This window comes from Ixodes scapularis, unplaced genomic scaffold (genome assembly GCF_016920785.2).
Source record: "Ixodes scapularis isolate PalLabHiFi unplaced genomic scaffold, ASM1692078v2 PGA_scaffold10__122_contigs__length_95168666, whole genome shotgun sequence".
Lineage (NCBI taxonomy): Eukaryota > Metazoa > Arthropoda > Arachnida > Ixodida > Ixodidae > Ixodes > Ixodes scapularis.
In genome coordinates this window covers 93,080,733-93,106,853 of record NW_024609836.1, presented here as the reverse complement: position 1 = coordinate 93,106,853, position 26,121 = coordinate 93,080,733, and the positions used below count along the sequence as shown (strand labels likewise).

The 26,121-nt window shown below is 47.0% G+C and overlaps 2 protein-coding genes across 2 annotated transcripts; one reads left to right on the top strand and one right to left on the bottom strand.

Annotated features, from left to right (window-relative positions):
• Nucleotides 1–65: 65 nt before the first annotated feature.
• On the top strand, nt 66–6,019 carry LOC8030281 (malate dehydrogenase, cytoplasmic). The gene is made up of 6 exons (XM_029976242.3): nt 66–355; nt 1,981–2,082; nt 2,150–2,246; nt 2,448–2,923; nt 4,700–4,813; nt 5,570–6,019. The coding sequence occupies exons 1-6, from the start codon at nt 353–355 to the stop codon at nt 5,780–5,782; spliced, it is 1,005 nt and encodes a 334-aa protein (XP_029832102.2). The 5' UTR covers nt 66–352; the 3' UTR covers nt 5,783–6,019.
• LOC8030283 (denticleless protein homolog) lies at nt 6,013–26,031 on the bottom strand. Its single transcript, XM_042288635.1, has 15 exons — nt 25,854–26,031; nt 25,392–25,474; nt 24,441–24,480; nt 23,048–23,140; nt 21,377–21,559; nt 20,132–20,197; nt 18,358–18,470; nt 18,232–18,308; nt 14,244–14,347; nt 13,523–13,621; nt 12,663–12,775; nt 12,488–12,577; nt 10,784–11,053; nt 9,886–10,011; nt 6,013–6,112 (listed from the first exon to the last, which is right to left on the bottom strand). Exons 1-15 carry the CDS (start codon nt 25,906–25,908, stop codon nt 6,032–6,034), a joined length of 1,593 nt encoding a protein of 530 aa, XP_042144569.1. The 5' UTR covers nt 25,909–26,031; the 3' UTR covers nt 6,013–6,031.
• Between the last annotated feature and the right edge of the window lie 90 nt (nt 26,032–26,121).

Genomic DNA, 26,121 nt, shown 5'->3' with positions numbered 1-26,121 from the left:
TGGTTAGTAACTATGGTTAGTAAGAAACTAAATAAAAAAAAATTTTGCACTACCAGCAACTTTTTGATTTGCTTGTTTTCTGCAGTGTCTGCGGTGTCTGCAGCATCTACAGAGACATCGTAGCTCTGTTATATAAGGCACGCTGCCGACGTTAGCGCTTTAAACTTTTATGGCGGTTGTCTTGTGCAACGTTTCCGAGTTACCCGCTTTGTTTTCCGCACTCTTGTTCACTAGACACTAAACTGTCTGGCGAAGATTGAAAGATAACTCGCGGAGTCCTCTTCACTTTCGGCGTGTACAAATAGTGGGGATTGTCCGCGTTGCTGGCTGTTGCTGCGATTGTTCGTAAAAGATGGTAAGCAGTCTGCTTCTGTAGTGTCATATGCAACGCGTAAAGCGACGCAAACGCCGCTTCGTCATGCACGATCGAATGTTTTACGCTGAGACATGAGCTTCCGCTTCTTTGACCTTGGACGCTCATTCATGGCATTGGGGGAGTGATGCCCTTCCCCTACACTCCCGACCTCGCATCGACGCTGTTCACTGCTGCAGCTTGCGTGGCACAGGGGCAGCCTCCTCGTCGATCGGTTCGATCCCTGCTGCATAGCTGGCAGCGAACCTGACATATGATTTACGTCTGTGGCCTTCCTCTTTCAAGGAGTTGCTTGCACATTTTGATGGCGTCCTGCCTGCGGCAATAATTCGGGGTGGGAGGCGCTTTGCCGGGGCCAGTTTGCAGCCCTTAGATACTGGGCGGAGGACTTCAAAAGCTTAATCAACAAAAACAAAAGTAAACAAAAAAAAAAAACGAATTTGTTAATTTTTGGATTGCGTCTTTTCCTGCTGTGGCACAACGCCCATTTCTTGCCGCCAATTTGTTCTTGCAAGGAGAGTACAATGCCTACCCCCGCCTTGCTTTGAGTAGGCATTGCAACAAAGGTGCAATGTCTACTCAAAGTCTGCAAACTTTCATGGTACGGACTATCTGCCTTTCTGGGGTTCCTGAACCAAATAAATAAATAATGGCAATCTCCTGAACCAAAATAATAGCAATACCAATACCCTGCCTAAAATGTATTGTGCGCCGAAATGTCCATCAGCCCTGTACCAGAAGTGCATGCTCCAACAATGATATGGGTTGTCTGGCAGTACGGTATGGTGGCAGTGCAGCTAGAGCCAGAGTGCCATTTGAGAAAATAGGTGCTTTGGAAGCAGAGGTCCTGCCGTTAACACACTTCCTCAACTCGAAAGTGAGAAAAAGGAAAACCGCACACAAACAACAGGGACAAAGTAGAAGTGAACACAGGACAAGCGCAACTGAACTTTAATCTCAACTGAACTTTAATAAAAAAACGAAATCAGCAATACCGAACACATCCCGGTTTGGCCAATCAACACGTACCTAAAAATGCAATCTCTTTGCTGCGTAAATTCAGCAACATCTGGCTGACACATTTTGTACCTTCTTTTTTAATTGCATAGGCTTCTAAAATTTCCCTAGTCATTCGATCTCTGCCCTTGGCAAAAATCTCTACCTTTTTGAAGATGGGTCGACGCCCACAGCTGGCGCAATGAAGGGGCAAGTGCCCCCCCACGACTCCCACTTCTGACTGTAATGACAAGTCATGCTCCCACAATCTGTGGTTAACGTATCTGCCCGTCATGACTAGGGAAATTTTAGAAGCCTATGCGATTAAAAGAGAAGGTAGGAAAAGTGACAGCCAGATGTCGCTGAATTTACACAAGGAGATTGCATTTCTAGACACCTCTTGATTGGCCACCTCCTGATTCCTGATGTTCTTGGTATTGCTGATTTAGTTATTTTTATTAAAGTTCAGTTGAGAGTCAGTGCTTTGTCCCTTTTTTTTTGTGCTGTTTTCCCTTTTGTCAGTATGAACCAACTACCCCATACCGCCAGCCTAATCCAAAAGTGACTGCTTGAGGGTCAGTGCGGTTCATCTGTGCTACCGTCTATTGCAGGCCAAGGAACCGATTCGTGTGCTGGTGACGGGAGCGGCAGGCCAGATTGCCTACTCCCTGGTGGCCACCATTGCCCGGGGAGAGGTATTTGGGGCTGATCAGGTGAGGAGGTGCCCCTTTGGAAAGTACATTGCATGCCCTGACAACGTTCCATGCCTTTTGCTCACAGCCCATCATCCTCCACCTGCTGGACATTCCCATGATGCTGGGTGTCCTTAATGGTGTAGTCATGGAACTGATAGACTGCGCCTTCCCCCTGCTCAAGGGTGGGTACATTCAGTGCCACTGCTTTTAACATCCACCCAGATATGGTGCTCCACGGGTCATTGTGACAATCGTAACTACTAGAGTAGCGCAAGGTCATTTCGCTAGTGACAGCCATTGTTATTGATTGTAATAGATGTACCAGTCTTTTACGCTAGAGAATGCCCGATAACCCCGGATGTGGTTCCTCTCCTGTGGTGCAGACATAGTGGCAACAGACAGCGAGCAGACGGCGTTTGCGGCAATCGATGTGGCCTTCCTGGTGGGCTCGATGCCGCGCAAGGAGGGCATGGAGCGCAAGGACCTGCTGGCGGCCAACGTCAAGATCTTCAAGAGCCAGGGCCGCGCCCTGGACCAGCACGCCAAGAAGTCTGTCAAGGTGCTGGTCGTGGGCAACCCAGCCAACACCAATGCCTTGGTGTGCTCCAAGTTTGCCCCGTCCATCCCAAAGGAGAACTTCTCGGCCATGACCAGGCTGGACCACAACCGGGCCAAGGGTCAGATCGCCCAGAGGCTCAAGGTATCGCCCGCGGACGTGCGCAACGTGGTCATCTGGGGCAACCACTCATCCACCCAGTTCCCGGATGCCAACCACGCCACGGTCAACCTCGACGGCAAGACGGTCAAGGTTACGGAGGCCATCAACGACGCCGACTACTTCAAGGGGGACTTTGTCACGGCAAGTCCGAATGACCTCTCCCCTGCTATGGTGCCCGGAACGCCTCCCCGACTCGTCTGTTTACCGCATCCTAAAACGTGGTCCCTCATTTTCCATCTCATAACGTCGGTTATAGGAGTGTCATGGTGTCGCCAGCTGCGATCCTGGTGGCATCACAGCAGCGGTGATAGATGTGGCAGACGCCTGTTCCATCTGACAAGACTTCTAACACCAACTGCCAGGATTGCGACGTCCGACAGCACGACACTCCTGTTTTTGCGACGTCATTTGTTGCCACTTCAGGACCAGTTTTGATGCACTGGAGGAATAGGACGCTAAACACACCAGTGGGAGACGCCCTCCAGGCAGCCCTGCTAACCTTCAGAGACCAGAATGTCATATCTGAAGCCAAAAATGTCTCTATAGACCGTTCCATTCAGCGCCCTCTGGGCGGCACCATTTTGGTCGACAGCGGCGCCCTCTCCATCCATCCGGGAAATTCAGCGGGTTGGCGGGGTAAAATGAGAGGAGGTACGCGTCCGACTCCGCTAGCAGACGAGGAACCGAGAGGTTGCCATTTTCCATCTTCGGGCTGTACGGAACGTCGAACTCTTGCTCGTGGCTGCCGTTGTGAAGTGGTTTGCGTTCTTAGAATAGTTATGGCTACTCCAAAATCAGCCTAGAGCTCCCTGTCGTTCTATTTCGATAAATGATCAACTAGCATATCTTTTTTTCGTTACTACCCACAACTACTGTGTGTATTGCGGCAGGAGAGCATGTTTTTATTTATTATTTCAGACTTCCACTCATGGTCGCTAAAGGCCTACACCAGTACAAACTTTGTATAGTAAAAAAGGTACAGCAACCGGATTTACTTTTCGCCGGAGAGATCGGCCAATCTGACAGTTTTCCCTATTTTTCTTTTTGCACGCAGGTAACACCGCAATTGGACCCTGTTAGTCTTTTTATCTAGCATAGTATTACACAATAACTGGCATACCAAAATCTGCGCATCTGCGCTTGAAATTTCCAAAATGACGCGATTTTAAACAGAGTTTGTAACCCAGCCGGATGCTAGGTACAGCCCACTCGGCGGAGCAGACGAAATGCGGGTGAGAGAGGGAGGGCATTTTTTTTTTCTTTTTTTACCCTCTCTGCTATGACCCTAATGGTACGGTCTATAGTCACAGACAGGATGAGAACGACCAAACGTGTCTCTTGCATGTTCAACCTCCCGCATGCGCTCGTCGCCTTCCACAGTGCTTTGGCTGCGCATGCACGCTCGAGGCTCAAGAGGTGCCAAGACGTCATCGAAAGTAGGAAACTCGCACTAGATGTGGTCACAACTGAAGGAATCTTGTCAGTGACTTTAGTCTCGGCAAACTTAACTTCAGTTTATTCAGCTGTGCAAATAGCTTAGGAAGGATGGACATGTAACTTAGACTTTTGAGCGACTGGTTTCAATGGCCATATATACGGTGTCCCAAGCAAACCTTCCACTGTAAAACGAGCCATAAAAATTGGCACCTGCACGCAGGAAGCTCAAACATTCAGCGAATGTGCACCAAGCGGGACAGTTTTAGTGTTAAATTTCGAGGCACAATTCTGTTCTTGTAAAAGACGAGAAAAAAAAAAAAACTTCCTAAAGTCGCGGTCGGGTGCATTTGCAGACATGACCGAGTTAGCAATGCTATTTGCTCGCAGTACCGTCTTCTGACGGGCGCAGCGAGCGACAACAGAGCGCGTCGTCTACTCGCTGCGCCCATTGCTAAACCAGCATTGCACTTGGGTTTGCAGACGGTGCAGAAGCGTGGTGCTGCGGTGATTGCGGCCCGCAAGCTGTCGAGCGCCATGTCGGCTGCTAAGGCGGCGGCTGACCACATGCACGACTGGTGGCAGGGCACCTCCGAGGTGAGTGGGCACCCACGGATCGAAGCGGAGATTAGAGGATGTTTCCAAACTCTGCTCGGGAAAAGAGTCAAAGTACAGGCTAGCTGGTGGAAGTCAAGTATTTCGTTGTTTATTTTGAGACTGGGGGGTTTTTTGAAGAGCAGAAGTAACAGAAAAAACAGACAGGCCTGTTACTTCTGCTCTTCAAAAAACCCCCCAGTCTCAGGGTAAACGACGAAATGTCTGCTCGGGAGTAAGGAAATATTTTTTTTTAAATAGCCAATAGGTTGAGAGCATTGAAACTTTTCACAAAGGTGTCTTTTGGTGGTATCTGAACGAAGTGTTTACACTTTTGCTTTTTTTTGTTTTTGTGCCATCTGAGCAGCAGCACCAATCGAATTGTTTCCGCCGTTTTTCTAAGAAAGACTGCATTAAAAAATATTTCTGGGCTTAAATTTCTTCGAACATTCTAATAAAATTTGTGTATAATAAATGGGAAAAGTTTAATTGCACTTCATTGGCATATTTATACTTTCTTTTCCCCCCGGCACTTGGAAATAGCCCGTAGGCTATTTTCAAACACAGTAGACTGTTAAGCTGGAAAGCGACCCGCGGAGGCACTGGCATCGGCTGCATACACCACTGTTTCCGACCACGACACCTGTACGACGTCTTTGGGCGGAAATAGAGGAAACGCACCGGTCGGAAACGCGTTACAGGCGCCATAGTCCCGTATTCGTCGGAGGTCCCTCCAGCGAGCGCTTTTTCTGCACGCAGGGCGAGTGGGTGTCCATGGCGGTGATCAGCGACTGCTCGTACGGATCCCCCGCCGACGTGATGTTCAGCTACCCCGTGCACGTGGACAACCAGAGGCGCTGGCGCATCGTGACCGGACTGCCAATCTCTGACTTTGCCCGGGCCAAGCTAGACGCCACGGGCAAGGAGCTGATGGAGGAGCGCGAAGAGGCCCTGGCCGTCTGCAAAGATTGACGCGAGGCGCCGTCCGCTCCGGCCAAGCTCTGAGGGCCACGGCGCGAAGCCCCACCGCTCGAGGGAGGCCGGCGGACGGCCGGATTGACGTCGGATCGACGGCCGGACATCGGATTTACTAACCGCGGTGGAGGGGCTTCTAACCAGAGAGAGTGCGACGCGTAGCTTCGTCGCTCTAGCTTGGGGACGTAGGGGTAGGCTTTGGAATGGTCAATAAACGAGACCTTTGATACTCTGCGGGCGTGAAGTTTATTCGGGCCACTTGTTGAAGAAGGAGGTGATGGGCTTGGTGTTGTGGATGATCAGGGCCCTCTTGACACGTGGCTTGGCCTGCGAGGATGGCACTTGCATCAGTGGCAAGGTAAAAAGCAAGAGCCGTTTCGGAATGAGGCAAAGCGAGGTCCCGCTTTGAAAGAGGGATAATTGCGATTGAAAGGTTTACATGCTGAGAACTGACTTCACACGGCACAGCCATGGGCTCGGTGAAGCATATTCTGGTACTATCTATGCCATTAAGGACACACTCCGAAACTAGCATATGCATGCATAAAATGGTTGGAGGTTTTTTTTTTTCTCGTCTCTGAATGGATGTGGTGATTATGCAAAAAAGAAAACAAAACCTTTTTGTAAATAACTTTGTTTTTGCTAAATGGAATTAGTTGCACGTAAGAACAGCCCCACGCATTACCAACACAAAGAAGCTTTTTTCACATGCTAGGAAGGCATGATTTCAGGCGGAACGAGTGAACAGCGTCGCATGTACGCCCGGCTGCACTTTTTCACGGTTGGTTGCCTGCTTTGTTACAGACAAAAGTTGAGATTAGGGGACAAGAGTTCTTGCGAAACGAGCGCAGGATAACGCAAATTGCTTGGGAAAACCCTAAAGCAAATAAGAATTGTAAACAAGCTGGAGTGGTTCGGGGAGTCCGGTCATTTTGGCCTCTGTCTGCAGTGGTAACTTGAAAGGGCGTCTAAGAGGATTCAGAAATTGAGCGTGGATTGGCGAGATACAAAGAACCAGTACAGTTGAACCTTGATCTAACGAAATTCTCGATTTAACTATATTTGTTTCGTCTCCCCATCATGCTTCCATTGAAGACAATATATTTTATCTTGATTTAGCAAAGTACTTGTGCACCGCAGTTTCAACTTGAAGAAGTCTGGAAATTGCACATACACATATCAACAACTTCCACGAGAAAAAAAAAAAAAAAATTTAACAAAAACTGGACAATGAGGCAATAATTGAGAGTGTAACAAAGAAACGGATGCGTGAAGGTGAGGTTGATGAAGAACCCGAGGCAGCAACGCACATGCCTACGTCAAAAGAGGTGATGGTCGGCATCAATCTTCTCCGGACATAAGCAGGCGCACAATCGCTTGAACAAACGCTAGCAGCTCTGTCAACATACGAACACGATGTGACGCCGAAGCTCTAAACTCTCGGACTTCATGGTTCACCTTAAACGCCTGTGCCAAGGTTTTAAAATAAATAGTTTCCCCATTTGTGAATCTGCTTTGTCATAAGGTGTTGACTGATCGAGCGCGGTCTCGTAATCCCCAGACTTCACCGCGTGGTTGTGAGTCCTAACTACAGTAGTCATAACCTGTCAGTGTACGAGAGCTGACAAACTGTTCATTTGATCGACTTTGTGGGGGAGTCGCGCGTCACTCTCGGGGACGTAACGGTAGCTGCCACTTGTATCGTGCGGGCGTAAACGTATGGTGGCATAATAAACGAGACGGCTTGGTGGAAAACCGATGATTATCATCGTAGAATGATAGTAGCAGTTTTTGTTTTCAGATGCGGCACCATCTGTCAGCAGTTACAGGCGCTAGAAAGTTGAAAAACTATGATGATATCGTACAGTGAAACCCATTTAGAACGAGAACCCACGTACAGAGTATTGTTGATATCAAACTCACGGAAAATTTAAACAAGCACTTTTTATAACGAACAACATATTGGTTATATCAAACTTTTTCCCCCAAGAAGGCTTCCAAAAACGTGCAAACAATCCTCTTCTAGCCTGTCCCTTCTCCCCCCCCCCCCCCCCCCCCCCCCCCAAAATAAAAAACAACCGCATCTCCACGTGGTGAATGATGTTGATTGGGATGAAGCTCTGGTGGTGCTTGTCTGCATAGACGCTGAGCCGCAGCATGCCGAGCCTTTCGTTCGTTTTCGTCCATGTCACGCTGCGGTCAAATGCTCAAATGTGTACATAACCACGTTCCATACCACACATTCTCTCTCTGACATGGATGAAAACGAACGAAAGGCGGCTCACCATCTACGCAGACAAGCACCACCAGAGCTTCGCCCCAATCAACATCATTTACCACGTGGAGATCCGGTTGCTTTTTTTTTTTCCCTACACGAGCACGGGAGCACGTGAGCTCACGAGCAGGAGCACGTGCACTCGACGGCGGACGGACATGGCTAGCCCCTAAGGAGCTTCGCCCCTAAAAAGTAAGAAAGAAAGAAAATTTTAAAAGCTCAAGTTGCGAAGAAAATTAAGTGAAGGGAAGCGGTTCAGAGGGGGAGAAAGCTAAAAAAACAAAGTCACTCTGGGACCCCGAAAGTGATGAACTACCTCGTCCAACGCTTCACGAAGCGCTTTCAGCAGTGGAAGTGTTGCGCCGCTACTGCTCGGGCATCGAGGGTAGTGGACTCGAATTCGCACGAGCTGTGTCGCACGTCGAGAACAGTATTCTCATTGATGTTTGGAAGGCGAAATCCCAAGCGAAAATTACTGCGTACTGTGCCTAGGTTTCTTTTCTTTCAATAAATGGACTTTTTGAAAGGTAAGCGGCATGAGTTTATTTGTTTACTTTTGGCGATATGACCGTGTATAACAAACGCATTGTGGAAGTTCGCTGTAAATTATTTTTGCTATATGAACTGATCGTAGCGTTTCCTGCCGTTTGTTATAAACAGGTTTGACTGTAGTAGCAATTTTTGTTTTCACACGTGGCACCATCTGTCCACAGTTACGAGCGATCCGCTCCGCGGTAGTGCATTAGTTTCGTTTTGCTTTCCCGACTGCACACTCTCCTGCGGTGTCCTGTGGTGCTAGGCACCGCACCCATAAAGATACAAAATGAGGGTTGATGAACTGCATTCTTCTATTACCTTCACATTTTGTAGTGGAATCTTATTTGTAAATGCTCGCTTGCAAGATGTGAGGCAATCGGAAGGTTTTGGGAGCCTGGAAGACCAATTACAATGCCAAACAACAAAAATCTCTGTCAAATGAAATTTACGATTTAATGTAATTTTCGGCTCGAACGCCGAATTTGTTAAATCGAGGTTCAACTGTATTCTGCGTGCCATCCGGTGGAAGTAGTAGAAGGAAGGTACTGAGTCCTAGTGTTGCAAAGTAGATAGCGCGTCTTACCTTCTAAAATGACTGGTGCAGGAATACACATGCGGGTAATATTTTCACATATTTTTCCGGCCTTTCTCGTTAAGAGTTTGGGGGGGCAGCCATTACGTGCGTGCACACAAAGACTCGGCGTCAACTTTTTTTTCGTGCGGCACTGTCGAGGCCACGACATCGCACGTGATGCAACAACGTTAGTGCCTAGTCGCCATTCCAGCACCGTGGTCGGACACTAGCTGGCGTTAACGCCATCACATCACCATTGAGGCTTCATGTGATCACGGACAAAATGTCCCGAAGCCATGCATCACATATCCTTAAGTCTGTGATGCACAGAGGACTTCCACTTCTTCAGTGTTTCTCTATGTAAAAGTCTAGGCAGCATGAGGTCATGGTGGGATGCATAGGGAAGTCTCTAGAAATGTTAACGGCTAGGGAATATGAGAGAAAGAGGTACTACTAGTGCAGTGTGTGTACAAGTGTGAATCGGTGGAGCTAGGGAATATGAGAGAAAGAAGCCCTAGTACTACCAGGGTGAAGAGTGCAGTGTGTGTGTGTGCATGTGTGTGGATGGGTCAGGTGTGGCGAGCAAGCGAATGACTTCTGAGAATAAAGAGCGAGGCTAGGCCTAAAGACTTCTTCGTAGTGCGGTACCTAAACCTAACGACCTCAAACTTGTATCCGGCCGTTACGCAGCACAGAGGAAGAAGTAAGGCCTACCCTGTTCTGGTGCACGCTGCGTTGGAAGAGCCTGGCGACCATCTTGTGTCCCTTGCGGGTGAGGATGGCGCTGGGAGGAACTGCGGGGCTCTCCACCGGCCGCGGAGGAGTGGTCAGCTCCTTGTTCTGCAGTGGGAACACATCACATTATGAACATTGTGGGCGATTTTGGGGCCAATGCTGAAACCCCCTTCAATACAACACCTGGATCTGGACTGCGGTGTGGTAGCCCCAAAACAATATGCCTGCCCGCTCCATCGGTACACACACCTTTTTCCCCCGGTAGAGCAAGTCATACATAGGATAGAAAATGAACAAGCAGAACAAACGCTGATGACTGCTACATACTCGTATCCGCCTCAAGAACCACAGAAATAAAGGTCCGGCTCGTTGCGAAGCATTATTAATTTAATTTTTATGAGGTGAATTAAGATATATGTAGGGCAATTGCAGATTAACCTGTACGTTACTTTACCAAGATATACATGTTTCAAATGCCAAGAGCACAGTTTCTTCCCCCGACAATCAAATGCCGTAAGGACTACTTCGCGCAGCATATGAACAACGCACAAAACTTTATTTTTTCTTTATCTGACAGCGGGTATACAGTAGGTGTGCAACCGAGCCTATGATCACAGAGCAAGCGGGGCATTAAACTACTACGAGGTTCTCACAACCTACAAGATGGACTACGAGACACAACAAAGGCACGGACGCAAGATGGTAACTGCGCAGCTGTCTATGCTGACGCCGCATACGACTCTCGGAATGCAACGCGGCACAATCTGTTTCCCGTCCTGCCGTCACATTTGTGACATGCGCTTCTTTCGGGACTGCCAGGCAGGTTTCCTGCCGTTGCGAGATGACGAGAAAGTGAGATCGCTGAGAGTGAGCTCACCGGTGGTTGTTTGTCGTGAAGTCTCCGTTTGAAGGGTGGCGTGAGCCAGTCGGCCAGCGACGCTGGCTCCCGCCTGGAACGCCGGGGCGTCTTGGGCGTCATGTGCTCGGGGCGCCCGCCAGTTCCGCCACAGGCGCCGTTCACCGTGCCCGGTGCCGTCAACACGACTGGCTCGGAGGAGACCATCGGCTCGCACGTGGCCACCGCTCCCATGCCGTCTCCCGCAGCATTCCAAAACACCACCTTGTGGTCGTCGCCACAGGTGACCAGCTGCACCGTTGCAAATGAGCCCTCAGTGCAGTTGAAAACAAAGTGTGACACTTGGGGGTTGCTTATTTGCTAAACCTCCAAAAGCTTCCTCAAGGTTGGGCAATGTGTAGGGGTCGTGTCCTGCGCTTCACAAGAACTACTGAAATCTACAAAATGTCCTGCATTTCACACTGTCGTAAAATTCACTATGCAACCCGTGGCACAGCCAAACAACGGGGCATGGGGAAGAGTGGAGGTCGCTGGTAATCAAATTGAATCGCCATGGTACATTATTTTCTATCCAAGCATTGCGGGAAGCGATGGCAGTTCTTGCGGGAGGACCAGAGCACATGCTCCACTGTGCCTCTCCCCTTGGTGGCAAAATTTTGCGAGTGAAAATTGCTCGCCAAAAGTGCTATTGTAATTATATAAACATAATATACAAATAAAATAATATGTAAAAAATATACTATTGTAATTATTTACAAATCATGCTGTGTCAAGGCAAAATGGTTGCCGTGGAAAGCTTTCTTTAGTGAAGGTGCATACATAAGCCCAAGAGCCTTCAGTTCACAACGGTTGAAAGAAACAATGTAAGGTTCTAAATTTATCTAATAATATGTTAGAAAAGTAAGCATAGACAGGAAACAATAAGCCGAAAAAGATTTACTCTTTCTTTTAGAAGCATTAGAATCTGCTGCTGTCAATTTTTATGTTTTCACCTTATACACTTTTAATAAAGTATTTAACATTAAAATAATATTAAAAAAATATATCACTTGGAGTAAAAATTATTTGAGTTTAATTGCCGCAACACAATTTGCAGGTCTATAATATCTTTTCGGGCAGCACAGAATACCATACGTGTTAGGCCACAGTTCATGGTGCACGTGTCCCACATTTCGCTAGCAGGCAGGGGGTCACCCTAGCAATGTGGTTAGTTCCATGTCTGTTTTTCCACCACGCGTCAAGATCTAACTTTCTGCTTCAATAGACCGGGAACTTTCTAAACTTCCCGAGGGTCGGAGCCTTCTTAGAGGCATAGAGAGTGGCGGGGTAAAAGCTACCACCAAAAAGTAATTGCTATGGAATTAGTTACTTCAGCTGAAATACTTCCAGCAAGTGTCCGACTCTTACTATAGAGCAGAGCAACACGTGCTTCTCTGCCGGAACAACTGTGTATCGTACCACCCACTTCCGATGACACACACAAGAAGGGCCGTGGTGAGATGCTTCGAGAAATTCTGTCACATTTAATAAATCTCTGAGCAAGAGTTGCCTGTTGTCTTATCTACAGAACCCCAATAGTGTTGTCGGTTGCTATGCTTTCCCAGATAATTCTTTTTGTCGCGGTACCCCGAACAATGCGTCGGTAGGTTCCTACCGTAGTACTACTTTAACTGCATGGATGAGAGCAGCTTCAATCTTCCAATAGGGGAATACAGGAAGCCCTACCCTGGAGACGTCCCAGGGGTGCCAGGCAAGCGCCGACACCTCGGCCGTGTGGACTGACAGTCTCAGCGAAGGGGGTCCGGGCTCTTGGACCTGGGGTCGAGAGAAAGGGGAGTCGCGCTCGCTGTTCCTACCCCTCAGGAGTTGGGGCGGTCACGAGAGGAGAGAGCACACTCACGTTCCAAAGGTAGGCGTGGTTGTCCGACGATCCGCTCAGCAGGAACTGGCCGTCGGGGCTGAGGTCCATCTTGACGTAGAACGATCCCGCGCTGTGTCCGACAAACTGGCCCACTGAAACGGCGGAGGCAGAGCTTTGAAGAGTTTGGACATCGGGAGGTGCAAGGAGGCGTCGGAAGCGAACATCGCCTTTGCGGCAGTGGTGCATAAAGCTGCGGTTACACTGCCAATATGTCGTACAAAAGATGCCGTGCAGACACTGTCCAAGGCACGTTTCTTCCTCGAATGACCATCCTGTCGCATTGGTCGTACAAAAAAACGTCTGCAAACATGTATGAAGTATACGCATGTATGGAGCAAACGTGGTTCAAACATGCTTCAGGTGTGTCTGCGTATAATTCTGTATGATATATGAGCAGTATAAGTGCAGCTTAATGATTGTGATCCGGACATGGACGTAGTGCTGCAAAGCCGAAAGCATACCAGTGGTACTCACGCAAGAATTTCGGAGTACCGACATGAAATGTGCTAGTATGTAATTAGTTGAACAATTTTCCTGAAAAACTAAGTGTACTACAAAGAGGTCCGACTGCACGACATTCACAATTCCAATGTAGTACTAAAACTTGTTAATCGAAATAGCATTATAGGTAATTGTTCTGCCCACGACTGCTAGAAGAATATCAACTGGGGTCGTGGTGGGCCGGTACCTTTCTTTGCAGTAGTGACCATCCCAGAATCGACGAATGATGTCCTCTCATTTTGCCTACTGACAACAACACCGAAAGTCCGTGCACTGCTCTAGGTTAAAACCTACCTCAAATGCCTTCCAAAAAATATAAATAAAGACAAATGACTTACGGGGCACGGGGTCGTAGCTGGAGGCATTGAAGCGGTAAATGCGGCTGTCCATGCAGCTAGCAAACAGACTCGCTCCCCGCAACCTGAGACAGGTGTAGCCTGTGCAAGCCAAAATGGATTTTTTGAGACACTGCAGAACTCTTGTCCACCCATCAAAGTAGCGTTTTTATCCACCTGTGCAATGAAAGTGGTCCCGAAATAACTACAAATGACGTCACAAAAGCCGGACTGTCCCGCCGTCGCGTGCCGCGATTCTGGCGGTGGGGCGTGCAAGTTCCGGTAAAAAGAGCTACTGGAAATGCACCATGTAACCGAGATTTCGGTTGCACGTGAAAAACAAACTCCGTTTGGCCTAAATTAACCCACAGTTTTTTCGCTGGGGTGCGCCAGGTGCCCATAGAATGCGAGCGTCGCTGTTCTTACGGCGTCCAAACTCCTGGCTGCCGAAGCTACCGCGGCCTGCCACACTGTAGAGCGACCTACGGCAGAAGAGGCACCTGTTACGTCCACCATCGCTACGTGACACCGCAGGGATTGCGTCTGGCAACAACACGACGCTTCTACAACGTCATCGGGTGAAAATTGAGGGACCCCTTTTTAGGACGCAATAAACACGACGGTTGGAGACACGTTCCTGGCACCGTAGCCGAAGCGTTCACGAGCTTTCCGTCTGCTAATGCGAACCGCCAATGCAGCACGCAAGTCCGTCCGAGGCTCTTACCGTGGATGGCTGAGCTGCGTCCTGCGTACGGAAAGGATGCCAGGGGCCTGGGATCGTTTTGGTACAGCTCGTAGTTCTTGCGCAGGTCCCACACCTTGATCACGCTGTTTAAAAAAAAGAGTGAGGTGAAGGCGAGTTGTCAGCTCTGAAGCCACTTCCTACTATACTGAAAGCGTTCCCAACACTCCACCTCTCTACTCTCACCCAGCCTCTGCTCTTTTCTAAATGCATAGCACTTAAGGGCCAGCTCTTGGAGACTGTGTCTGCAGAGTCCAGACCTCGATGACGTCAGTGTCGCATTATGTGACATTGTGGCATCACGTCACGCGATATACCGACGAATATATGAAGCTGTCGCAGTTTCATGTGACGGCCTTATACATTCACAACACCCTCCTGATGTGCTCTAGAAAGGATTCTTTGTACTGTGCCTGCGAAAGGAAGAGTGCGAACAGGCTTCATAAATGCAATGCATTTAGGATGCTTATGGGAAATGCATTGATGGAAGTGATGCACCATTTGCGCCAAATTGTGCTATGAACAGGACTGACATATCTTGCACCAAAATGCCAATTTCGCTAAGTGCGCCACACCTGCGCCAAATGGGCTTAACAGAGTAAAAAAAATATGTTTAATTATTGGGTGACTTTAATATTTAGAGAAGTAGGAGGAAAGGAAAATGGTACAAATATGTATTTTTGCAGCTGCTCTATACTTACCATATAGCTTGTCTCATCTTAGGTCAAAGCACAGTTGAAGGCTCGAACAGATACAACCACGAGCACAGACACTAAAAGCACAAGTCACAGGACATTTGCTGCACTTGATTGGTCTAGCCGATGAAAGAACAAGTATAAGAAGACGCCGAATGCCACAATGTCACACTTTGATGCTCGTAAACGTTGGTTACGCTTTGACTTGTTTAATCCTGTTTTGTCGTCTGAAACGATGCAAGTTGTAGTCATAAACACACCAAAAAATACAAAAAAGAAAAGAAAAAAAAAAAAAAAAAACCACGTGCGCGCATTTTTTTTCTTTTATTTCTCTCTTTTTCACCTTTTCGCTTCTTTTTATTTGGGACGTCAAAAATTATGAAATTTATAAGCTTTGTAAGCAACATTTCTGTTATACTGTAAACGACTTATTTTTTGCGGGCTCAATATTTCGCAAATTAGGTCAATGCTGAAGTTTTGGAATAATTTGTGGGTTCTAATTTTCGGGATGCAGTGGGATTTTAATATAAATTCCAATGTGTTTAAATTTTACCGGAAATTTCCGCGAGACCTACTTCTCGCAAATTGTAGACAATTCGCGAAAATTAAGTCATTTACAGAATTTAGTAACTGCATTCGTAAAACATGTTTTGTAACGCAGTTGCAAACGCACTACGGCCCATCTTTTTTAAATACCGAAGGTTGGAGCCTGGATTGGAATGTCACGAAAGAGCGCAAGCATCACGTGACCATAGCGGCCACTTTTCCGTAAGCTCCCGCGGGCGCCAACTACAAGTTCATTCCACGCCGTAAATATAGCTAATTTTTTTTTTTTTTTCGTTGTAAATATGTTTAATGAAATTCTCTTTCCATTTAGGCTGTTTAAAAAAAATTTTTTTTTTTTTTCCTTTGCATGTCTAATTTAAAGTGAAACAAAGATTTCTCGACAACCGCACTGGCCGGTTGATTGCCGACATCATCTAAATTGCCAGATGATGTCGGCGATGTCAGGAGCTCAAAGTTGAGAGAAAACTTTGCAAAATAGCAGGAAGGCGGATACTGTGATAAGACAGAACCAGGGTCCTATACTCCTGACGTGATCGCTTAATTACCATATCAGCCACATGCCTCTGTGGCGGGGCTACAGAGTACCGTGGCCCTTGCGCCGCTTGCGTCAACCTTCACCGCCCCTCACCAGAGTGCGCACGTCGAGCTTTGCTGCTTTGCACCAGAGTGCTAAGAGCAGCTGCTGACACTAATACGATAGGCTCCAAAATCATGCTCAGTTCTATTACAGGACTAACTTCTTTCGTATTGATTGTAGATTAACCTCCAAAACAAAAAGTGTTTATATATAAAGAAATGCAGCTATCGATCGAAGGAGCAGCAAACTTTGACTCGACTCTGGTTCTAACGCTGCTAAAGAGCGGTGCCACATTTAAAGCACAGGTTTAGGCTTTCATAATATTTGTGGGTGGCTGTTTCTGCAGTTTACGATATTGAAGTCTTGAGCTTGGCAGGTTCACGAAACCTGGGGTGTGAATTGTAGTGATGGACGTCTTAGCAGATATGCTGGCATTTTGCAGAAATCATATTTATGGGCTTGTGGGGGCCGCAAGGTCCTACCACGCTATTTGAAGTGAAGACGTGGAAGGAGACAATGAACGATGTGTCTGCCTGTGACGGCGGCGTCAGAGCATTCTCTTCACAAGCTCTCTGAGGCGTGTGGGGGAGGGAAGTGAGGCTTTAACCAAACAGAAGGGTTGCACTACAATTCATTTTTCAACCATTTTCTTAATACCCATTGTAAATTTAACCTGCCCTGACCAGAGCCTTATTTCTTAAAAGAGAGCTCTGTGTTCCTTTTGTGTCCTTTTTATTCTTGTTAGAAAAGGTGATAATAATATGTTCCAATATCAAAGGAGGAACCCTCAGTCATTATCAAAGTTGAACATGTTTAGCAATCACTTTTTTATTATTTTCAAGCAATGTGCTAACAAATGTTGGCATCTGCTCCAAATCAATATTTTGCCTGCTACAGAACCTGCTCAAAAAGGGCAAATGCCACTTCCATCACTGGAAAAGCCAGAAGAGACAACCAAATTTTTTTCTTGTAAAGATTGGCTCACACATTTACGCCGGTTGCGTCCACAGCAACTAAAATGATAGCATCAACCGAGACAAGTGGGACAAGTGGGAATTGCTTTTAAAAACTACTTCCTTTATTGCTTGCCACATTCTGTACGGCAAACAGTTGTCCCAATGTCTTTATTATTGCTGCCATGTGAATCGCTCCAATCTTAACTACATACCTGCCAACTTAGCAACATAAAAATTCGGGAGACCGCTGCGCCAGGGGAAGGGTACGAAACATTATTTTTTTTTTTAGTTTGACAAGAAATCTTGTGAAGAGGCACTCTGCACGGATCACACTGTCTTCGCAGTTGTTTTGGAGTAAACTGTTCGATGGTGCCCTACCCTTCTATGGCACAAACATGGTTCTGATGCTTTCGTGAAGCGATGGGTATCTTGATGTTAAGCTTGCCGCCGTGCGAAACGCTCACACATCACAGTATGGTACAGAATCCATACTTCTCAGCTTTCCACGAAGCGACAAAGCACAAAAACTCAGTCGCGTATGATTTAGAAATACTTGCAAGTACTTGTTGGCTTTTGAAAGTGCCATTGATCGTTTCAACTAAGCTCGAGGAAACACAGAGTTGTTCGGCGTTCCGCAACTCACTCGACGACCTGACGAAGCCTAGCGCACCCATGATCATATAAGCCAAGCTCCAAAATGCACTCGAACTTCAGGAGTAGAAGTTTCGTATCTTGGCGTTTGAAAATCTACTTATTTTACGCTGCTGCTCTGAGTTATCAAGTGGTAACCCGCCGGAGTAACCTAAACCTACTCTCGAGTAACTCACAATGGCACACGTGTGATGATTATAGCAAGAAAGCATAATAAAAAAAGGTAAAAAGAAAAAAAAAACTACGGCGGATACTTTTTGGGAAATTTGAGGTCGCGTCCGTACAACTGGGAGATGTGATCAAAATTCGGGAGGCTCCTGGACAATTCGGGAGAGTTGGCAGGTATGCAACTAAGTGCCTGAATGAGGCTTTATTAAAGGGACCCCAATGAGTAGCATAGCGCTCGATTTCCAGACTGACAACATTCTTTGCAAGGCACGCATCGATGCAGTGCCTAGCAAAAAACGTTGCCTCCACTCAAACCCTTGTAGCACAGACTGTTTTGGATGCGGACCAGCACTCACTTGTTAGTAGCACCGCACGTGATCAGCCGCTGGTCGTCCTGGAACAAGCACGCCGTCACACTATCCGTGGCAGATGACTGGAAAATAAGGGTAACCGTCGGTTATGACGTCTGTCTGCAACCCGGCACAATGCCTGGCCCACGTCCGGGGCAGACTTGCCTCCTTGTGGCGGCCACGAGGCTTCTTGCGGTGCCCCATTGCGGCGGTGGTGATGCCATGGGCTCTGGGGATCCTCATCACTGCACGTACGTAGAAGAGGGCATACATTATCTTTCTTCGGACAGCGCTGCAAAACATGAGCTCGGAGCAATATTCTACTACATGCCGTGTACCCCGAAGTGAACAGTGCGGTGAGAGCTACATGCCTGCCGGACCAATCAACCGCCTCCCTTTGATTAGCTGACCCTACCTTTTGCATGTCGGTATGAAAGGACGGTGATCACGTGGCAAAGTAAAGACGCGTGACCGGTACAACGAGCACCTAAGATTGAAAATTAAGCACGGTGACACCACAGCATTGTGCCATCAGATCAAATACTTTTGAAGAAAACAAAAAGGCAGCAATAATTATGTTATGAATGTAATTTTGTAAGAACCTACAAACCACTTTTAAGTACCTTTGCACCGCACTTACTACCGTATTTGGACGATTCCAATGCACACTTTCTTTCCAGTACAATTGGATTGAAACCACATATGCGACACAATTAAATCCACAAAAAAAAAAGTTTGAAAAGTTTGGGTTAAAGGGGGAATGCTCATAGGCTACTTAGTATGTACACCAAGTTCCGCGATTTTCAGAGCTCTAGTAACTGCAATAATCAATCTTTAAAATGACCAGCTTTTGACATTCCTTGATAACAATCACTCTCTTCGCTGCCACGGTCAGTGTCGAAGCGAGCAATGCTGCAGACGTCGTTGTCTCAAAACTTCACGCACAAAATGCGGAATTTAAACGAGAAAGCCAAAACACGAGATGCCTAGAGAGATTTTGTTCTGGGTAGTTGGTAGTTAGTTTTCGCCCAGAAACAGCCGGTCGAGAATCGGCGGGTTTCAGTCGCGCTCACTCTCTTTTCTATGGTCACTAGCGTTCAAACTATGTGTACCAAATGTTTTCAAAGTCGTGGGTCATCTAAGGCACATGTTTAATATAAAAAACAGAGAAGAGTATGGACCCCATTTTTCTGGCCTCCAAAAAACTGCAAATATGTTGATAGAGAAAAAAATGTTGCGCAGATTACGGGAAGCGCATGTACACGTCATTCTCAATATGGTGACATACTGTGGGCCAGACAACGCGATGGCGGCACACGACGAACCAACATTCTGACAGATGTGGGGCCGCTACTTCGGAACTGTCGTTCATGGTATCGGCCAATCTATCTTCAGGCGCAGAACATTGAACGGAAGGGATATACCGTAGAATACCGCCCATCCGCCCCCATACCACATTAAGCGCCCATTACCGAATTTGTAAGATCTGAGAAAATATGCACAGTATATTTATATCTAAAATTGATGACCGGACAAGCGCCCATCCCCCATTTTTTTGCGATTATCTCCAAAATCTGAGTGAGCGCTTGCCCGGTATTTTATGGTAAGTGTTAAAAAATTGCACAACAAACGGTGTGTGCAACTTCGTCTCCCTCACCAATGGAGAAGCAGAGAAAAAAAATGTGGTTGGGTGTAGCCATATGATTTCCGGCCATGAGCTTCCGTGCTCGTATTTCGAACAGTAGTTTTGTAGCTTTATTAAAAATATATGTGACTCTGCAGCAAAATGCTTATTTGGTAGTCTTCCGGCACCATATTAAATCACCTAGCGAAAAATAAAAAAAAGTAAACATTTTGGGGGTGTTAGTGTCCCTTTAACACCCTAGAGAGGCACAATAATGCTCACCTGGCTGTCTGCAACGCACATCCCACACCAGTACTGCACCGTCCCTGGCTCCGGAGGCAAAAACATCTGCAAGAAAGCGTGGGCGAGTTGGTTTGTGCAACAGATCTGCAACCTCAAGGGACATCAAAACAGAGGCGAGCTTTCTAATTTCACTGCATCTGATGCTTAAAAACAAGGTGCACTTGTACTTGTCCACTCCTTCGTTGTTGTCTTTTTGTCCTGTGCTTGTGCGTACAAGTTTACTCAGTATCACAAACCAACTAGCCAGAGTCTTGCTAAAATTATGCTGCTTACGAGCTCCAGTGAGCTCGTAAGCAGGCTTATCCATCGCCAAGGGATAATCTTATTTTTGCTCGTTCTGCCAAAGCATCTCCCAAACTTTATCAGCTGTCCCCACGAGGTGATTTTCAGTTTATGCTTTATTTTAGTGGATGCCCATTTGTGAGCCAAACACCCTCAGTGTGTGCATTATTTTTTGCTTTGCTTATAGGCTTCTGCACTGCATTAATGTATCAATGCCAGGACAGGGAGCGGGTTCCTCGGCTAACAGTCAAGCAACATTGTGTTCCTTAATATCAAAAGGTTTAGGAATCCCTGCGGTGAAAAGTAAAATTGTCGAGGGAAGAAAAAATCAATAGAAATAAAAGGAAGAGTAGGGGAGGAAAAAAAAAGTCAAGCCTCATAAGCACTATTTCACAAAGGGTCCGCACAGACAGCCAGAGCAGCAAGTTGTCGGGTCCATTTATGTCCAACAGTTCCTCGAGGTCATTACCTATATTTACATAGTCCAAGATCCATTTGCACACCTGCGACTGTTTACGACCGTGTGCTTTAAAACCTCTTATGAGAAAAGAACAGACTGGTGCCATCTACCGGGTAAACGTGGAAGCAGATACGTAGCCAGGATTTTGATTTGAGGGAAGGAGGGGGGGTGCGGGCCCCATGGGCTCCTTCTCCTCTGGCTTTGTGCATGCGTGGAAGGCATTTCTGTATATGTCGAACTTATATCACGCATCATTCTTTCTTTCCAGGCTCGAAAAACTTTTGGCAATATTATAAACCACCATTTCCCATAGACAGTATGTGCACTGGATCTCGCAAGTACCGCAAAACCTTTGCCCTAGTGAAATGCAGTTTCAGGACCACCTCATAGATGTCGCCAGAGTGTTCTCTCATCGTAAGAGATCAAGAGAACTCGTTCGTAAGCAAACGCAAGCGTGTGAACGTAATTCCAGGTTGTCGTACCCGGGGAGTGTGGGGCGAAGCAGACGCATTTGACGCTGCCCGTGTGTGCCTGGAAGACGGCCACCTTGTCCCGCCTCGCGATGTCCCAGAGGGTGACTGAGAGGTCCCCGCACGCAGTCGCCAGGTGGCCGTGCCAGGGGCGCACTGCCAGCTCAAACACCGCATTGTCGTGGGCCGCCCAAGCTGCGTAACAACAAGCACCCTCAGTCCATCCACACAGTTACCAAGCAATAAACTTTTTTCAGGGGCAACTAATACTACGGTGTTGTCCAACCAATAACAGAACCTCAAATGCTGTCACCATTGTTACAAGCTTATAAGGACCTCCTTTTACCACGGAAAAATGTTACTGGAAAGGCACGGACTGTACACCCACATAGAGAAAAAAAAATGGGCTCTTTTTAATGTGCACCATGCACTAGTGACACACAAAACACAGAGTAGTACAATATTCATCCAGATCGAAATGGGCAGGAGCAAGAATCGAACTCGGGATCCCCGAGTTCTGCACCGCAAGCTCTCCCCTGCATTTGCTCCATGCTGTGGCATGCCACATGATAAAGCACTTGGCCACTGGACCTGTTGCCATCAACGTTAGACGCAGCCTAGGAACACTGGTCGGCTTGGAGTTCAGACCCATCCAAAAGTTGATGCAAGTCATGGGCTTTCTGCTTTGTGCCCATTGATACAACTTTGACTGGCCATCCACTTGACATATAGATGTTCCCATCTGAATGACTGCACACTGTTTCAGAAGAACCAGAATCGCGACAGAAGACTCCTCCCAACGAGGCCGCAAACAGCTCCAGCTAACAAGCAGTAGAAAACATTACAAGGTGTGGCAGAAAAGCAATGAGACTGGCAACAATGTGCACGATCCGACAATGCTATTGTTTCCTTCTCCATATGGCAGTTAGGTTAACCCCTGCCGCGAAGTCGGTATAACTTTTAATTTGCTACAATTGCTACGCAATTGTTGAGAACGTGTCAATCAAAGTCGTGAGCGTGAGGTGAGTAACAAAAATGGATCGGAAATATTTTGAGCAACATTGTGCCATCAAATTGACAATCAAATCAACGCTCATTTGTTTTTTCGACAGTCAGGGTACCGCTCGCAAAGAATTTGTGCCTCCGGTACAAGCTGTCAATGAAAATTTTTACCGAAAGTCCTTGAAAGGTTCAGGAAGAGGGTGGCACGTGTGCAACCAGGCATTGCACGCACTTGGATGCTGCACCATGACAACGTCCCAAGTCACACGGCAACCTCCATCAATGAATTTTATGGAAGAAAAAGGCATTCTCCAGTCTCCTATTTGCCGGTCTGAGTCCTTGTGACTTCTTTTTATTCCCCCAGCTCAAGGACCACCTGAAAGGGCGCCATTTTGGTACTTCAAATAATATCCAGAACAGCCTAACCGATGAGCCGAAAGGCATTCTAGCAGAAGCTTTCCGGCACTGCTACGAACAAGGGAAACAGCGCCTCCGTCGGTGTGTAGCTGCCCAAGGGAACTATTTTGAAGGGAATAATCTTGATTTGTAAAAAGAAAATCAGTCTCATTAGTTTACTGCCACACCTTGTGCATGCTAGTCATAGGGTCTGCTTGCAGCCAGGGACATTAATTCATGAAAGGCATTGTCTGCACCGAGAAAGACGTTGGAGGTGCGACTTACTGGTTAGTCTAGTCACTCGTTCAGCGCCAGAGTTGAAGAGGGAGACGCGTCCGTCTTCATCCGCCACCGCCACCAAGTCCTGCTGGGCCACCCCTGAACAGATCCGACCAGCCATGACGAGCAGCCGGCATATATCAAGTAGAAGTTTTAGAGTAAATACCATGGCGACTGCGACTAGCCTGCACCAACAGCAACTAATCCTGATAAAGCGACCGGCAGCCACCCGAAAGGCGTTGGCCGAACCCATGATTTCAAATTACCTGGCTTAAAAACCCCTAAAAAGAAAAAAAAAAAGATTTTCTTTTTAAACAGTGGTTGGGACATGCATGTTGAAAAAGTAATTTTACGCAAAAAAAAAAAGTTTGTTCAGAGCAATATCGACGGCGCAAGACGCAATTTAGTCGGTAGTCACTTGTTTTCTCTTGGCATTTCGGGCACGTGGAGGAGAGGTGGATCGGCTTGACCATCACATTGAGGAGAGAGTTTGTGACCATCTCGTGGAGGTGGAAAGCGTGTATGACCATTCCGTGATGGCATGAACTTTGAGCACAAAATTTAAAATAAATCTCGTGCTGTCAATATTGCTCTAAAAAATTTTTTCTTTACATGTAAAATTAATTTTTTGACATGTGTGTCCCCACCAGATTGTTAAAAAAAACTTTTTTTTTTCTTTTTCAGGGGTTTTTCAAGGAAAGTTGGAAACCCTCGATAATGCCAACAATGCAGCAACAATACTCGAATTGGCTCTCTTCCATTTGGACTTGTACGACTGTTGTCTTAATAACTTTATAGATCTGCTAATAAACATAAAAATTCAAAATCAGGCTGTACGGATGCGGAAGAGTATGCAAAATAGCCTTTGTCAACACATTTCTCCCCTCAACGTTACCCTGCCTTTCATGGGTCAACTTGAATCACTCCGAATTACTTCTCTTGTCTCCTGTAACTGCATGCTGTGCTTTTTTGTGAGCAACCAACATACCCTTGTGAGCTGTGTAAGTTTGCTTGTTTCTTGCACAGGGGCTGCGGGGACGTCAAGCGCCGATCTCCAATTGGCTGTGATGGAGGGATAGCAGATAGACCTCAATGCTAGCTGCCTTGTGGTCGACCCACTATCCTTCCAATCAGAGCCAATCACAGCTCGGCAACCTGACCTCACCGCAACTCCTGCACAAGAAGCAGACGAACTTGCGCTCTGCAATGATTCAAAACTGGGTAGTCATGCACCGCCCTGCGAGAAATACCTGACGCCCGGCAACTTTTGATATTGATACACCAGTCTTGCGGGTTTCGGAGAGACTGGTTGTCAAACTCCAAAATTGTTAAGTATTGAGTGCCATGCTATTTGAAAGGCCTGGTCAAGCACCACCGTGTTGCAATAGTGAACACTCACCTGGGAAGAAGGTGCATGCCAGCGGAGGAACCTCCCTGCCCTGAAAAGAGTGAATCATCATTCCTGGATTTGAACAAAATCTTCCAATATAATTTTGAAGTTGTGACAGCAGAGTCACCGTCCGGTACTACTCAAGTTGCTGATTGCTTGTTACTCACTTCGAGAGTCTTTCTAACGATTCTCCAAGGTAAGGTCACCAATGGAAGCCTGACCATCAGCATCAAGTTCACCAATCACCGACAAATCAGAGTTGTCCTAAGGCGATGTTGTGTGTCATCATTTGAGCAGGCAACTATTGGTCCTTCCAGTGGAACACCATAAGACGATCCACATTACGGAAATAGCAAAGCTAACGTATGATATGGGAGAAGAGAATGTTGTGTTATGCTGACTCACGGAGTATACACAACATATTGGTCTTTTCCACACACTTCTTCCTCAGTCTTCTTTTTTATTTAGCACAGCGCATGAACACAATCTTCTGCAAGGCAGAAGATCTCAGCATCCTCTTCTCCCTAACTGCAGGAGACGGCCGAGCAAGCAAAAGTGGAATCATCATTTCATTTCATTTTCAAAAGTGGAATCATCACCGTTCATTTTTCTTCTACCTTGAAACTTTCCTCTCCTCCTGCCTCAGTCTCGGGCTAAGAACAAAATGGTTAATATCCACCAGCTCGCCTGCGCAATCACTACATTATCAAAGTGAAAAGCCTTCCTGTATACAAGCAACACATTACTTTCAAAGCAATTCACACGACGACTGTGCTGGTGGCCGTAGAGTGATGCAACCGTAGCGAAAGGTAAGTTGTTCGTCCGTGTAGCCTCGAGGCACCTGGGTTTACCCCACCCTAGCGACTTTCACAAAAGGTCAGCCCTAAACTTATCCCGGCACGAAGGTTTCCTTCGGGCGGTCGCACGGTCTACAGTCACGTCCAATTTAAAGACTCTCACCTGGTTCTCGATGCCGAATTCGTTGTCGAGCCTGGAGTGGAGCCTTCGCAACACCGAGTAGGTGGCAAAAGCCGCGCGGCCAACTGCAAAAAGGAAAATCCGTTGGCACTTGCACAAAAGCCGTTACTCTTAAATGAGACCCTTGACATCGGTTACGAATCGGAAACCCATAGTAAAGGTGGCTGCCACCACGGAAGATCGTATCGGAGATCGTATCGGAGGGCGCACCCAGTGTCCAAGGGTCGACAATGGTGGTGCGAGCACACTTCCGTTAGGGATCAAAAACGACACAACGGACGCAGTTGGGATTGTGTACCACATCAGAAATCTTTCACCCGAGTCCATTTTATCACAGTTTTAATGTCGCCGTCTAATCGCCGTCTGCGAGACCGTAAAAGTCTGACTTCAAGCGTCCTGGGGCGATGTCATAAAAGGACCGATAACTGCTTGGACGCCGCTTACCTGACCGAGACTTGTATTCCTCGCAGCGAAGCGCCTTGAGCACGCTCGTCGTCATTATACAGTTTTCTGTTTTATAAACGCTTACAAAAATCAGAGCATCGCCGTTAATTCGTGTTAGTACGACACATCTAACATATCTCGATCGGCGAAACTGGCGCCAACCGATGGAAAAAGCGCGCGGGTGCTTGAGCGGCTCGTTTCATGTCAAGCCAGTCAAGCCGTGTTACTGGTCACGTGACAAAAAAGAAGATGTGGAAAACTAATTATT

Bases quoted from the DNA above. Each gene is read 5' to 3' on its own strand.
- LOC8030281 (XM_029976242.3), top strand. The intron at 2,083-2,149 runs GTGAGGAGGTGC...TTTTGCTCACAG, and splicing joins AGGTATTTGGGGCTGATCAG to CCCATCATCCTCCACCTGCT. The intron at 2,247-2,447 runs GTGGGTACATTC...CCTGTGGTGCAG, and splicing joins CGCCTTCCCCCTGCTCAAGG to ACATAGTGGCAACAGACAGC.
- LOC8030283 (XM_042288635.1), bottom strand. From the start codon at position 25,908: ATGACGACGAGCGTGCTCAAGGCGCTTCGCTGCGAGGAATACAAGTCT. The intron at 12,578-12,662 runs GTGAGTGTGCTC...TCTCGACCCCAG, and splicing joins ACCACGCCTACCTTTGGAAC to GTCCAAGAGCCCGGACCCCC. The intron at 11,054-12,487 runs GTAGGGCTTCCT...GCAACGGTGCAG, and splicing joins ACCCCTGGGACGTCTCCAGG to CTGGTCACCTGTGGCGACGA.